This window comes from Hylaeus anthracinus, unplaced genomic scaffold (genome assembly GCF_026225885.1).
Source record: "Hylaeus anthracinus isolate JK02 unplaced genomic scaffold, UHH_iyHylAnth1.0_haploid 12001, whole genome shotgun sequence".
Lineage (NCBI taxonomy): Eukaryota > Metazoa > Arthropoda > Insecta > Hymenoptera > Colletidae > Hylaeus > Hylaeus anthracinus.
Window position 1 is genome coordinate 3,142,622 of NW_026534348.1, and position 15,614 is coordinate 3,158,235.

The 15,614-nt window shown below is 47.4% G+C and overlaps 1 protein-coding gene across 3 annotated transcripts in view; it reads right to left on the bottom strand.

Moving 5' to 3' along the window:
* LOC128890654 (lachesin-like) overlaps nt 1–15,614 on the bottom strand; it is a 201,980-nt gene that overhangs the window by 54,653 nt on the left and 131,713 nt on the right. For all 3 annotated transcript variants that reach the window (XM_054149323.1, XM_054149320.1, XM_054149321.1), the window contains exons 3-4: nt 9,312–9,519; nt 8,351–8,512 (exon numbers count right to left, since the gene is read on the bottom strand). In XM_054149323.1, the coding sequence (XP_054005298.1) occupies nt 8,351–8,512; nt 9,312–9,519 (370 nt within the window). The remainder of the gene's footprint in view (nt 1–8,350; nt 8,513–9,311; nt 9,520–15,614) is intronic.

Consider the following 15,614-nt stretch of genomic DNA (forward strand, 5'->3'; position numbering starts at 1 on the left):
CGATATTGCGACGCGAGTCGCGACGCTCGGCCACTCTCGATACAATATTGACACCATCGCCGTTCACCGATGCGTCGGTATTTACAATATGTGTAAATATACGCGTGCCGCAATAAATAGAACGAAGTATTATAGATATTGCCTGCGCCCGGATTAATCCAGCGTTGTCGATGAAGCCGATGTATTATATTTACACGCGTGCCGGCTGTTACTCTTCATTTTTTCAAATGAATCGTTTCCGCGAGGGGCTTGGAAGCACGGCTGATCGGCAGTGAATTTTTCGATCGATCCTCTTTGCGTGGGCGGAGCCAGCGAAGAGCTTCGACAGATTTTTTAACGTTTTGCAAATAGCCACTTTATTTGCCTTGGCCAGGGGTGACCCGATCAAAGTGGCTACCTTAACGCATTCACAACCGATCGAGCCGATTTCCCTTTGCGCGACACGATGTTTTAATGCGTTTAAAAATATAAGCGTGATTACGAGCGTTCGATCTAAAATCAAGAACAACATCGACGCGCACACCCTTGCTCATAAATTTGTGGACGCTCGCTACTTTCAATGACTAATTAGTACACGCAGTGAATGATTACTATACAAATTTTCTTGCTAAATTCTATATTGGACGCGTAGTTACGATCATCCACGAGGATTTTTCCAACGTTTTACTTTCGTCAAAAGTTTGGTCGACTTCGGTGCAACAATCGTGCACGGTAGAAAGCACAAGGGAATCGTCAAAGGACGATTAGCCCTCTCGATGGTTATAAACCAACCCTCATAGTCGCGAACCGATTAATTTTCGGGCTTACCACCGATTGACTCTGGTTCGACGAAATTATGGCCGTACGGTTTCCACGTGTGCTCCCTTCCACGCAAAACGTTGCGATCGATGCGTATTAGTAGATTCACTGCCCCAAAACGTAATTCAATTAGGGGAAGTAGGTACACACAGTAAGAAACCTCGCACGCGTTGCTGCTGCCTTTCTCGCGGCTCATTCGATGGAAACTTTGAATCGCTACCGTTGCTCGCTAGCAAAGCTTTCGTTTCGATGGAAAAAAAGAAAATGCTGCTACTCGTGAGCGACCGTCACTTGCCTGGCGCGTCTGACCATAAACGGTTCTTTCTACTTACGTTGGTGCGCCACCAGATACCCCTACTTTCCGAGTATCGATTCGAATTCTTATAAATATTATTCGCTGTTCACCCAAGTAATTCAGATAATATCGTTCCGACCATCTAAATATAATACAAATTGTGAACGACGTTTTTAACTAATGTTTGTTTTTGTAGCGGTTTAATGTGACTTGAAATGGTGAACCAATATGAAAACAAGAAATTATTTGAAATTTGTCATATTTGTATTAAGAAAAAAAAAAAGTTGGTATCATATCGATATCATACAATAATCCATGCTTCCGAACTCAACGTGAACGAAAACAGTGTATAGCTTTAAAAACGCGTCGTTCGGACGAATCGATATACGAAGAAAATACTTTGGCGCTAGAGAGTTCGCGTTGGGCGTTCGATAGTGTCATATCGAGTTCGAGCGTTCGGACACGCTGCTCGTTTTCAGCGGCCGATTCGGCGATGAGTCGGTAACTTTTAACGATCCTGTAGCTCGGACCGTGTACGAAATTTCATCCCCCGCACAGCGCGCCGCCTCTATCGAACGATATTAGGTATAGTATATGCAGCTCGTTATGCATCGTCCGGATTTCCACGTCGACGAGCGACGTCAAAGTGGTGGGCTAAGGACGAGACAGACCGTGCACCGGCACTTTGCGCCGCTAGTGGCCGAGTCGAACTTTCGAGTGCCAGCAACGTTCAACGAAAGATGGTAGACATCGGTAATGGCCTGCTCGAAATTAAATTCGACTCCAAACACAGACCGAGATTCCTGTCGTCGAGTCAACGATCGAGTCACTCGTTTTCGATACTTTTCGACCAAAAGAGATTCTTCGCGTACTACAGGGTTCACCGTCCGAGGTTCGACCTAACGTTGTTTTCGTTGTTGCCTCTTCGACCGAACGGCTCCGCCGAGCTCTCGGAACTTGTAATTGGTCCCCTCGAAATTGCGTTAACTTCAACGTGGAAAAATAGCAACTTGGCGAAATAAGGTCCTCCGGGCCGCGCTTTTTCACGGGGCACGCTTTCAGAAAGAGCTTCGTTCGCGGTAAATCTGTTGACAGCAACGGACGAAATTGTTGCGACAGCGGGGCGGGGGTGGGTCGGGGCGAGGAGGTGGGTGGCGGACGGACGTAACGAACAAAGTTAAAAGGATAGCATTCGATGGGACGATTTGGCAGAAAGAGAAAAGAGGGCCGTCGAGCGTGTCTTCGCCGCGTCGTTTCAATTCGGTCAGCTCTGACAGCCGTGGCTGGAAACGGACGCGGTAAACACGCCAGACGATTTTAAATTTCTTCCGTGGCTTTCCGTCGTATTCTCTTTACGTATTTCTCTTCCCTCCCTCGCTACGGCGCTCCCGCGAATGCTTTGGAAAGCACGGCGGCTTTAATTAGCAAAAATTAGCGTGGCGGTAGAAAAGAATCCGCGACTCGAAGACGAGAGGAAGCGGTTTCTTATTCTGCTCCCGAACCTCCATTGCAACGGTTTATCCCGGTGGAAAGCCAGGAAGCTAAGCTCGCGTACTGCTCTCCGAGCTCTGTAAAGATAATCACGAGATCAAGAAAAACGTCGCCGGTGCTTAACCGATAAACGAAGCTCTACCGGGGTTGATGAACGAGCACAGGTAGCTCTCGATGGACAGTTTTCGGGCTGTTTTAATATTGTTAACTTTGAAATAAAAGGATCATCCAGCAACGCGGAATATTTGGGACGAGTTGGAAACATTCTCCGTCCACTCTCGCGGCTTGCTAAAACGTTCAAAGCTATTTCGTTACGAAATTACGTGAATGGACGAGTCGCATCGTTGGGAACGAGTTGTTAAAAATTTCAATTTTATTCGGTTCCGGTTATCGAGACCAGAGAATTCCGCATCGTCGCGCTATTAGGAAATTTCAACGTATAAACATTTAACACGTGAATTATTCGGTTAGGAAGGTGGCGTTCTCGCTTAACTTTGAATAAAGGTAAAGAGCGGATAACTGCAAGAGAATCGGGACCTAAACGTAACATTTATCCAGTCGAGGTTTCTATTCTGTGTTTGCATTTAGCTCGAGTCGAACGTAGAAAAGAACAGAGAGTGCAAGAGAAAGAGGTCCGAAAAAAGCGTATCGATCGGTTAGGATTATATTAGCGGTGGGAATAGTCACCTTCCATTTATCCAGCCAACTCTAGTCCCATGTTATTGTTGCGACTCGTGATATATTCAAAAGCTACCGCGAAGTATACATATTGTTCTACTACGGATGGCTTGCAATGCTGGCGGAAGGCAACAACGCGAAGATCAATACCAACACGCTGATTCAACATGTAAGACAATTATCATCATTTTCCGCCCTTTGCTGGGAGCAATGGGAACTTCCGGGTCGGAAATCAAGTAAACATGACCACCGACGGTGCCTTCGGCCGATAAAGTACCGGTCTTCTCCTTCCTGTCCGTAGGCTGCCTCTCGAAAATCCAAGTAAAAGACACGTTTCCCTGCTCGATGTAATTCGGTTAATTCCACGAAATAGCGGTCCGCTCTTGGCAGCATTTCCTCCTCCACGGAAATACAGCTTCCTGTATTATCGAGAAGTGTCCCAAACGAATTCGTGCGAGCTACCCGAAATTCCAGCAACGATCGGATCCGATCCTACGTAATCTTCCAGATGGACGATTCGGTTCAACGGTGTTTACTTGCACGAAACAGGATGACGTTGAATTTCCGATAATCCAGCGAGGTTACCGCTAGCTCGTGCCACGGCCGGGAAAGTTACGAGCTTTTTCCTATCTTCGGGATACGCTCGAGGATCCCTTTTTCATCGTAGTTTTGCGTCCCGGCACGGTTCACGGAAAGTTTGCCACGGTACCGATAACGTAACTTCGCTTATCGTTGCCAATCGTCGTATTCATCTTCCGTTTAGAAGCTTCGCCGATATTTCGTGCTGTGTTAGCAGCGGACAACCCCTAGCTCCGGCGCGTTTCATCGAAACGCGTGGTACTTACGGACAACTCCGAAGAATAACTCTTACTCGTCACGCGCGAGCAATAGCGAACCGAGCCGAACGTATCGAGTTCTGTTCGAACGGAAAGTCGTCGAGGCATAGTTTGAAACGATGATGACGAGAGGATTGAAAATTCATCGTCGTACGAGCACGTATCAAAGGCAACGTGTCACGTAAAATGCCGTCAGGCTTTTAGGTGCATACAAGTTGCCCTCGACGGAAGGACGTTTGGTCCGCAGAGCCAAACCACAGCAGCTCCGTCAGCCTAACGCGGTGGTCGGTTCACGAGCACGTTCCCCGTGAGCTAATGTCCGTGCCACCTGGGACATCCTGACATTCGGACGCTCCGATGTCCAGACGCCACGACGCACGGTTCCTCCCCGAGGACTGACCGGCACTATAGCGCTGACTGGTTTTAATCCATCTAGTTTTATGATGACACAGTGTCCTCGAGGACTTTCCCAAGTCGGTCAACTTGGCCGTGGAATTACTCTACGTACTAGAACCGGGTCGGGGGACATTAAAGTTTTAACTAGATTACGCTGGATATTTAGGGCTTGGTAAAAACTTACAACGACCAAGTTTTCCCGGGTAACCGAACGAATATTTTGCAAACGTTGCTCTCTATTTTTTCTAATACCAACTAATTTAAATAACGAATTAAATTCTCCCGAGCCGCACGCTCTGGACGTTTCCTCACGGATTGCTTCCGTCGTTGAAAGTTTAATCTTAAACGGATCGGTCGGCGGTTAGTGTACGCAGAGAACGGACAGAATTATTAACAACGGAGGAAAGAACGAAGCACGTCTCCGGCCCAACGGGACACAGCGTATCGTCGTAGAGGATTCGCTGCTGGGTTCCGTTTAATCTCATTAGAAAATCGCCGCGAATCTTTAGTGTCTCGTGAATATTTCATGGACGTGTCATGTGTGCGCATAATCTTTCGTACCGCCGCCACTGTTTTCCTATCGGGCGCCGCCCACTGGTTCACCCCACTGCTGGTGGTCGGTCCACTGACAGACGGCCACGTTACAAGAGCAGCGCTGCTCTCGCGAACGGTCGAGAGTTGATTAATCTCTACGTTATTTAAGAAGCGCATAACTGAAGCGAAAAGCTTCGCTCGGTTAGCTTTCTTCGAGCAAGTTCGATTCCGTTGATCCCTTGTTTGGATCGGGTCACACTTTCATCCCTTCTGAAATCATCGTATTTCTCTATATTTACAAAAAAAAAAAATAAAAAAAAAGAGGTTTCGAAATTTTCATGTTTTCGACGCGAAACGGCTTTGAGTTCCACGCAACGTCCATACAGTTTACAATCGCTACCGCGAAAAAATTGCATCGCGTTCTTTCCTTTCGTTCAATGGGCAACCGTTCTCATTCATTTAACGGGGCCAGTAATTCAAATTTCTCAGACTCGTTATCGGTGCTCGCGGAGAAAGCGCTCGTTATGAAAATTTCTCGACACACCTCCCGTTTGTCCACCGTTCGCGCAAACATGTTCGTGGAAACGGCTGCGTACGGCGGCAACAGTCACGTCCGTGCGAACATGCAACTCCGTTATTAATAATACGGAAAGGGAGCGTGCGTGTACGAGAGACACGAAGAGGGAGAAAGGGGAGACTCGTACAGTTTATCGCGGTTCATTGCATTAAACCGCACACGCCTAACTCATCAGGGAATTTTCTCGCGCGGCGCGCGCAATTTCAACGCGGGCATCGAAACTCATACCCCGACGCGGCGAGTCGATAACGATGTGGCTTACGTGATAATACGAGCCCCAGAATTTCTAAGTTCTCCCTGATTTACATTGAGACAGCCAGACGGTCCAAGTCGGAGCGAAAATCGGAGATTTTCCTGCCAAATTATTCAACGGACGCGTTATCTGTCTCCTACGGTTTCATTAACGAGCAATTAGCGCGGCGGACGTATCGATCTCAATATTAGAAAGCAACGAACAGCAACGTTCAGACACGAGCTGATTATCGGTTCATCGTGCACGTTCGAGAACAAAATTTCAGTCCAAGGATGGAGACTGCAACGCTCTCGACGTTTAATTAGAAAAGAATCTCGGTACGACCCTCGTAAAGTTTCATTTATCGAGCCTGTTTACCAGGTAGAATCCGGACAGATGAAGCGGCAATGGGGAGAATTCTGCCAACGGTTAATTGCGTAATGCAGCAATTGGGGAGTGACTTATATACTTTCGCGTACTTTACTACGTAGCGAACTGCAACCGCTGGGAATCTCCCTGTTGGCACTGTACACTTTGCACGGTATCCTGAAACTAACGATCGAAGTTTATCGTATAGTCGATAAGGACATAACACCAGATATGAGGCGAACACGGCGATCGCGGTGGAAGCTTTACGAGGAGTCTCGACGTTGAGTACATCGGAAATTCTTCTTTAAACTTAATCTCGGTGTACTTCCTAGCGGAGAAACCGAAATACACTCTCGCATTCATCGCTGTAGCTACACGATTCCTCTACTTTATCGCGATACGTTACGCACATTGTTTACAAGAAATATAGCGCAAGGATCTTATTACATTAATGTTAAGCGCACAAGCTAACGTGGACTTCGCGTATTCTCTGATGTTCGAGGTACACCTCCCAGTGATGGGACTGATTTCTGTACACTTATCGTAGACAAATTTCTGCGCTCGATGAGACTTCTCTCCGCAGAGTTTCTGCGATTAAAAGCGCACTTCGGACTTCCGTTATCTCGAGAGCGAGATTTGATTAACACTGATTTAATTTCATCGAGATCGAATTACGCGGATGTCCGCGAGGTTCAAGAATAGCGTTTCGTGTGTGGATCGCGTGTTATTTTTTTAAACGGACGGCCGACATGCGAGATCGCGAAAACGTCGCGATAGAAATGACAGACATTACCATCAATTATGGATTCCCGCGTCCCGAAAAGATGACAGTGAATTAAATACAATCTGCGACACCGTTTCGTTCGCGGTTTGCCCGCGAGATAATACGTTACGATCGACGACGCAGCATCGCGCAATCAACTTTAATCCCCGTCGGCCGCGCAATTTGTTTTCTTGCTGGCCGACTCCTACGTTTACGATTCCATTTCCTCGACCTCGGAAACGTTCGAATCGAGTCCCGACAACAGCGTCTTATTCGACAGTGACGTAAACGCGAACAAAGAAATCGGGAACGGTGGTCATGCAAACGCGTAATTACCGCATTACTAATAATACGCCGACCAGAATGGATTTATGCGTGTCCCCTTGCATTACGGGAATTACCGGAAACGCTGTCGCGAGGTATATTGTTCGACGTGTACAATCGATCGCGAACGCGACGAACAAAAGCGAGCGACCACGGCTCTGTCCGCGGAATGATTTTCTCCTCGCTCGAAATCAGTGTTTTCTCCTTCGTTCGAATTCATCGGAGACCTACGAATCGTCGGAACCATCGCGCGTCGTTTCGACGCCGCTGTTGGGTTCGGCTTCGAGTGTAATCACTGGAAATCGAACGCTCGTCCGCTGCTTTTGATGATTATTGGTACAATAAAACCACCCTGGACACTGGTTGCTGGACTGTAGATGTTTACGCGCGAACAATGCGAAACGTATGCGGAGTATGTCCACGTGTATACGAAACAATAGGAAACGCAAAATATATGCGCGATTATGTAAAATTAATGGCAAAATATGCACGGCACACGGTGTGTGTATAAATACGTGTCAATTTGTAATAATTTCAGAAGTGAATTCTCTTCCTGTATTATAATCTCGTGATAGGTACATGTATTCCGTATATATTACGAATGCTTGAAACCTGCACACTTATATTAATGCGGATATGCAAAATGGACTTTCGAAACACGGAACCGATTTCTGTCGTTTAATTCCATATAAGTATGAGTTAGATGGGGCTCGTTTAATAAAGGATACACATTTCACGGAGTAGCGATTGCTAATTCATGGCATCGCTGATCTCTCTGATAAGAAGGTCCCACGGTTAAAGCTATCATATAATCGGATGGTGCATAAAATATGCTCAACTCCGTTCGGAGCAAAGTACGATGTCCGGAGAAAGCTCGTCAAAATAGGAACTGCGATTCGCTTATTTTTCAGATCACTATTTGCGCCCCAAGAGATCCATTCATAGAAAACCGTACAGGAAATGTCGCGCGTTTCAACGAGGTTTGTCTTTCTACGATCGATGTACGCTTCTCGCTGGACTTATTTTTCGATATAAAATTGAAAAATAAATCACTCACTTTTCTTATGTCGATTGATGCTTATGCCCAGTCCGTCTTCCCTCTTCCACATCACTTTTGGCGCGGGATATCCGTCCGCTTTGCACGTCAGGGTGATGTTCTGATTCTCTCGAACTGCCACGGTGCTCTCCGTGGACAACGCGTCTACTATGTTCGGTGGCACTTGTACGAAAAACAAACAGAAACCGTTGAAACAGAGTATTACCCGGAAAATTGACAGCAGCGCGACCCGTTTGACATTTCGACATTTAATCAACGAACCTCGCTGATCAACAACTCGTGTACAATAGATCCGCCCGCGGTTCTGCACGTGTGCTCGTGACCTTTCCCCACCCTGATTACGTTACATTGCGCGTTTTACAAACGGCGCAGACCCTTAGCTTGCTCCCCTATCGGCTACGGAGGGTGGAAAGAGAAAGAGCGAGGGTCCCACGAGAGAGGGCCCAAATCGTGGACAGATCCGATGTACAGGAGGGGTCAGCGATATTTACACCGAATATATTTTACACCGATGATATTGTTGCATAAAATATTAACGCAATAATTACAATTAATAATTAGACACAGATTAGCATTCGATATTCAGCTATTATCAATTATACACGTCACGCACACGCAGGTCGCGCATCTCTAGCGTGTATCAACGTTAACCCATTCGAGATCGATCGCGCACCGTGCGTGCAATAATAATAACGAGCAATTATCCGTTATTCCGAGTAAAGTAGCCGTCGAGATAAGACGTTTTCTGAATGAATGGTATCTGTAAAGTGTAGAAAAATAAAATTTGCCATTGGTACGTTCGAGTTGCACCGACTGCGAGAAGCGATCTTGTAAATACCGGTCGTTTAAAAACGGACTTTTGTTAAGGTGCTTATTTATCCGCTCACGGCGCATAAAGTATTAATAATCCCATGCACCGTCGGGCCCTGTAAGCCGCTGAAAGAAGATTAAGTATGCTTACCAACAACTTGAAGGTAGCCGACCTGGCTGATCATAGGGTTTGTGTTTACTTGGCACATATACCAACCCCTATCGTCTTGTTGCACGCTGGTTATGTGAAGCAACCAGGTTTTCTGGTTGTCGTGCGACACCGAGAATCTCGGTATCTTCACGACCACGTGCTTGTGAACGGTGACCAGCATCTGACGACCCACGTGAATCCACGCGACCTGCAAATACGATTACTTATTATCCTGGCCGGAGTAGTCGTAGGTAACATATTATTATTTTCTATCGTTCGATGGCATGATAACGCGATCCACAAGGGCAAGGGTACCATTTGGTGCACGCGGATTCCGTACGGGATCCCTGAATCCGAGCATCGACGAGCACGTTGCCCGAATCGTTGACCAATTCGACGCGAAATTGTTCATACGCGATGAACTTCACGGTCGTCTACAGCGAAGGATCCTTCGAATTTCCCTTCGTCAATGGGCCGAGAGTCATTGGACGCTCCACAAGTGGTGGTGTGCAATACGGGGAAACGGCAAAGCGCGCCAAGCGTCGAGTCGCGCCGCGTCGGGGCGAAAGAGAGAAAGAACGCGGTCGTTGGAGCGACTGCGACGACAGTCACGGTGCAACCGGGCTGCATCAGAAATCCTATGAACAAACATTATTACGACCGTATTTCACGCTCCGCTGAGCTAACGTTCCCCTAACTAAGCTCATTCCACGACAAAGCTTATGCACTTTCGAGGATTTCTGGGTTAAACTGGCTGCCCCTCGGCCCCGGCCCAACCCCTTCCGCGGCGCTGCCGTGCTCCCGGCTGGCACTTCTTCTTTTTCATTTCCTTGGCAACGCTCGAGAACGCTCGGTTGCGCGAAATCGCCACTTTTCCTCATTTTTACTTTCTGCCACTTTCGGCGTATCTCGGGAACGTAACGCAGCAACAACTCCTCGTGCGCTTGTCGGCGATGAATTACGACCGGCCGCCCTCCTCCGCCGTTCCTCTTCAACGTTCGTCCGTGCCCCATCCGAGCCAATCTTTCGTGCCTGAGCATTTTTTCCATCTCGCTAGGACTTATGCGCGTCGATTATCGAGGCGCGCGAAAGTGTTGTGTGTGTGTGTTTGTGTTTGTGTTTGTGTTTGTGTGTGTGAATTACTACGTGGAGCTGAGCGAGTGCAATTATGTTGTTGGATTGAGGTATCGATTGCAACGCCGAAAACCTACGGCCAGCGGGGAGGGACGAAGCAGCGTGCGTTGCGTCGCGTTGGTTACAAAACAGAAGCGGTCGAGAATCGTGTGTGCCGAGACATTCATTTCAATAGTACTTATTTTTTCTTTCTTTCTAAATTCATTCTATTAAAGCTTATCTCAAGTTCATTCCTACAGTAGGTTATAAGACAAAGCAGCGTGCGTTGCGTCGCGTTGGTTAAAAAACAGAAGCCGGCGGGAGTCGTGTGTGCCGAGACGTGTATTAAGCTGGCGTAGCCATTTCAAAAGGCCAACGCCAAATTAACACGATATTTCTTTGCTATTTATGCCGAGACATTCATTTCAATAGTACTTATTTTTTCTTTCTTTCTAAATTCACTCTAATAAATCTCAACTTCATTCCTACAGTAGGATATAAGTGGATCTGGGTGTAACAGGCCCAAGGCGTACGTTCTCGCCTTTTAAAGAGTCAAGTTGCGCGGCTTATATGGTCCCCCCGTTACATTTGTCGCTTCGCGGAACACGAGATCGCGTAACTACCTAGCAAGCACCGCGCGAGAGGCACAATCGCGCTATCGGAACTGCTTCTTTAAATCTTCGAACCGCGTTAAAGGACGCCATTCTTCGAGAAGAGAAAAGAAAAAAAAATGTTTCACCAGCGGATAATAACCAAATTAAAATAATTACGAAATGATCTCTCGGGGGCTCTTACGCGGTGGCTCGAGGCTGAGATCTCGTTAGTCTCGGGATAGATCCGCCCCAGATTTCAAAGCCCATTACCGATCAAACGTCAGGGGATGAGAGATTGGATTCATCGCGAGGCGACCGATTCGTTGATTTAATTTGTCGAAAGGATCAAAGAGGCGCGAGCGAACCGGCTGTCAGGTGCTCGAAGGAACGTCATATCCGCGGAGATTAAACCATAGTCGAACTCTCGGTTAATCCTTGGTTTCGGGTACAGCCGCATCGCGCTCTGTGCCGAGCGCGTTTCATACAAATTAGCTGCGTTGAAATTTTCAGCGGGAATTCGGTAGATCGTTTGCGTCCGTTGTATTAACCGCGAACCCTATTGTCCGGATAATGCGTAAAATAACGCTCGTCGGGACGAAAATGTCTGACGTGCTTCGTTATAATGTTCCCGAAATTAATAAGCTATCGGTTGCAGCTATTTATCCAAGAAGAAAGGCCTCGAACGCGAAACTCGAGAATATACTTAATTAAAAAAATTCGCTAGATCCAAATTACAGCTACGTTCTCGCGACATACGGAAAGAAATAAATGGAAACCTACATCGAAATGCTTTCGATTCGAGGCTCGAACTCTACCTGTTGGCGGTACTTGTCGTCGAGAATTTGTCACGCGTAGCTGTCCATGACCAGCCGTCCAAGAAGTCGACGCATTCGAGAGAGAGAGAGAGAGAGAGAGAGAGAGAGAGAGAGAGAGAGAGAGATCGTGAAAAGTGAATTGCGCGTCCCCGCTCGAGAAACTTGTTTGTCTGGGTGACGCGTAGTGGTAGCCACCGACGCAGCATTGGACTTTAAACGGTCCTCGGCAAAAGCTCGTGGCCTCGATTGAAATCCCTGGCACTGGTAACTGGTACCGCTACGCTACCCTTATGCGACGTGGAAAAAGCGTTATTCCGTTCGCAGGTCTTTTTTCTTTTTTTCTTCGCGACGAACAACGACCCGGGTGATCTTTGTTACGATATATCATTTATCCGAAAATTGATCGCGCCTTTCCCCTGGAAATATATCTAGCTATCATTCTCGGAGATTTCTGTATTCGAAACCGTGCAGCACTGCGGAGTAACTCAGGATTACTTTATTCGGTAACTCGGTGTCAGGTGTAAACGACCGTGTTTCGGGTCAACAAACGTTGACAATTTTTCATGGGTGTATACCAAGGGATTACCAGTGCTGTTTTTTCCGTGTTCCAAACATTAGCGGATAGAAAACTATTTTAACAAGCTTCCTGATGGTTTACTCGATAATTATTGTCCAGCCCCGGTCGAAATTATTAATTTTTCGATTCACTAACGTAAATCAGCCGCCGTCATGGACGATTCCGCGACCGATACGATGCAATCTGGATTTGGCGCTCGACTCGGTCATTTTTCGACGCTTCCGATCCCGCGTGCCGGCGGCTGTCAACCGAATCGAGATTTTCGCTTCCAAATGACCGCCGCGCATGAAACGGACAAGAGGAAACGAGGCTGAAAAAGAGTGTAAATAAAATGAAAAGCGCAAGGTGGGGTAAAAAAAAAAAAAAAAAAAATATCGAAAAACGATTACGAGCGTTCGTCGATTAAAACGCCGCGAATTTAAGCAGAGTGTCGTTCACCGGTGTCGATCCATTTTCTCGACGCCATGACGCGAGATGCGAAGCGTCGCTGTGAACTGTCGAGCTGGCATACCTCTCGAAAACCGAACGTAACCGTATAGTTAACGCAATTAAAGATTCGCAGCGGGGCGTGCGTGCAATTTTACGAACGCCTCGCGACGTTTAATTGCGACAAATTTAGATTCGTTGCGTTGATAAAGCCGAGACTTCGGGAAAGACGCCCGGGCGTCGGTAACTTCTAACTTCGCCGGGCATCCCCGCGAGTGACAGTAATTATACACTGACAGTCAGCATTCCACTCGCAAGGTATACCGAGTCACGTGCCGTCTTAATGCCGCAAACTCGCTTCAGAATTTACATTTCGCTTTAAATACGTGCTCGAACAACTGTCCCTCTCGCTCCGCGCGTCCCGATGCCGAGCCGTCGTCAGAATTCGCAACCGGGGCTCTTCCGGTCGATGGAAACGCTTCTGGATCGCGGAAACGAGACGTCTTCGTCGTAGGTGACGGACAGTCGAGTTTAACGAGGTACGTACCTCTACGAGTTACCAGAGATCGATTCCATTTTATTTTCTTACGCGACGTTTACGCGCGATACGATGGAGAACATTCCGTGGAAGATGGATTCATAACGGGATCGATTTCGACACGATCTGGATCGTGTATTTTCCAAACTCTTGCCGACGCACGTACAATCGACGTAAAGTGTATAGCAAGAACGGAGGGAAAACTGCGGTCTGCGTAACGAAGGAGATTAATACCGTCACTGGTCAGACACGCCGGCCTGCTCCCCTTCTCTGGACTCCAGTAACCAGACAGAACGGTTCAGCGTCTCGGGTATCATTGGATCGGGCCAGCGAAGTCGTAGACCGTGAAAATAAGTAGTACACTTCGAGATTACGCGAGCATCCCGAACAGTCGACCACCCGATCCGCAATTTAACCCTTTCAGCGCCGAACGAAAAACGGCTGCCTATACGAAGATTTTTTCTAATTCTCTTGGAATGAAATTAGGCCGTTCACAACGTTTCATACATTTATTTTCAGATAGAGCTTTCTCGCGATGCGAACAATAAGGCGCCGTCGCATACGGAACGACATGTCGTCGTTGGCACTTTTCGAACGACGATATATCCGGCACTGAAAGGGTTAATTATCCTCCGCTCTGCCATAGAACTGTTACTGGGACGGATGAGCAGGGGAGGAGAGCGAGGAAAAAATGTAACGGAATGTGACTCGAGAGCATAACGAGAGAGAATGCCGGATGAAGGCAGGGAACGTCGAAGAAAGAAAGAGGAACGTCGGAGCGGTGTCAGTCCGACGGCGCGACGGGGCAGCATTTAGCGTCGAGAAGGGTTGCCCGTTTTAATCAACTTTGCAAAAATATTCCCCGCTTTTGCCGGTGCTCAGTCGTTAGGCCGAGTTTGATTTCCCCCAAGATCGCTCTTCTATTTCCCTCTTCTGTTTAGCTTTAACGTCGTTGGACCGTTTTTACGGCGGATACGCCGCCGACAGCTGGTCCATTCCGGAAACAGACCTTTGTCTCGTCACCGAGACGTTTATTAATTCCCTTTGCCTTGCGCTGTCCGCTGCTCGGCCGAAACGCGGTATCGATTCCCTGTTTTATAAGCAAACCTTGACTGACGCCGCACCAGGAATTCAGAGGAAAACGGAAGATCGCCGCTTCTCCTTTCTCGAGTTCGTAAATTACATTTTAAGGGAACAGCGTGACCTACTTCTTGCCATCTTGTGAATCGTGACTGTAAGGTTACCAACCATCGACTACAGAAGAAAATAGGTGGTACGGTGAAGTCTCCTTAAATGCATAAATTCCTCTAGCACAAGTGCACAGAAACCATACGTAATTGCTTCAATAATTATCGTGGCCAAGAAAAATATTGTTTTTGTCGTATGTATGTTCGTACTGGTTGAGTTATTTCTTGAATTTACATAAAGTTTTTTTTTACATTAATGAAGGAATGTTATGCGTAGATGCATGCGGCGTAGTGCAGGCGAGTAGTGCATCGATCGTTAATGGGAATCGGAACCTCGCGCGCCGTGACGGCGAAAGAATTCACGCTTATTCGCCGTATTCATTGTTGTTATTGTTGTTAATAAATAGTTTCAGAGTACGAACCGTCTTTTTCGGCACCCTCCCAACCACGTCCTGCATTAATTCTTAAAGAAATATTGCCGGGACCTGGCGACATTCGACTGCGTATATGCGCGAACGTTAAAGTGTTAATCGTCGAACGTTATCGCGTCTTTTATTCGGTGTTCCCTAACCGCGTCGAATAAATCATTCCGGGTGCGCGTGTCGGCGACGACGATCGTCGATGGCGGCGCGGTCGCAGTCGTCGGATCTCGAGCACGAGAGCTAACTCGACGATTTATCGAAGCGGTAATTAAAAATAATTTCAGAGATCGCGAGATCCGGCACGGCATCCACCGAGCGGCGCCGACGCTTGACGCACTCGCTGGTAATCCGGTTAGCAAATTAATTATTAAATTCATTTCCTAATTAGGTAATTACCGAGAGCACTCGAGCGTGCCGCCTCAACTTTTGCTCCCGGAAGGGCCTGCTGCCAGCCAGCGGATTTCCGCGCGCGTTCGTCCCCCGCGAATAATGGACGAACGGTGAAAGTTCTTTCCGTGGCCGAGGATTAAATACGATTCGCAATATCTTAAGGAAACGGCCAGCGTCGTGAACGCGTCCCTAACGGAGAAACTTTTGCAAATCCCGTTTGATTTGTTAATATCGGCGTGCTG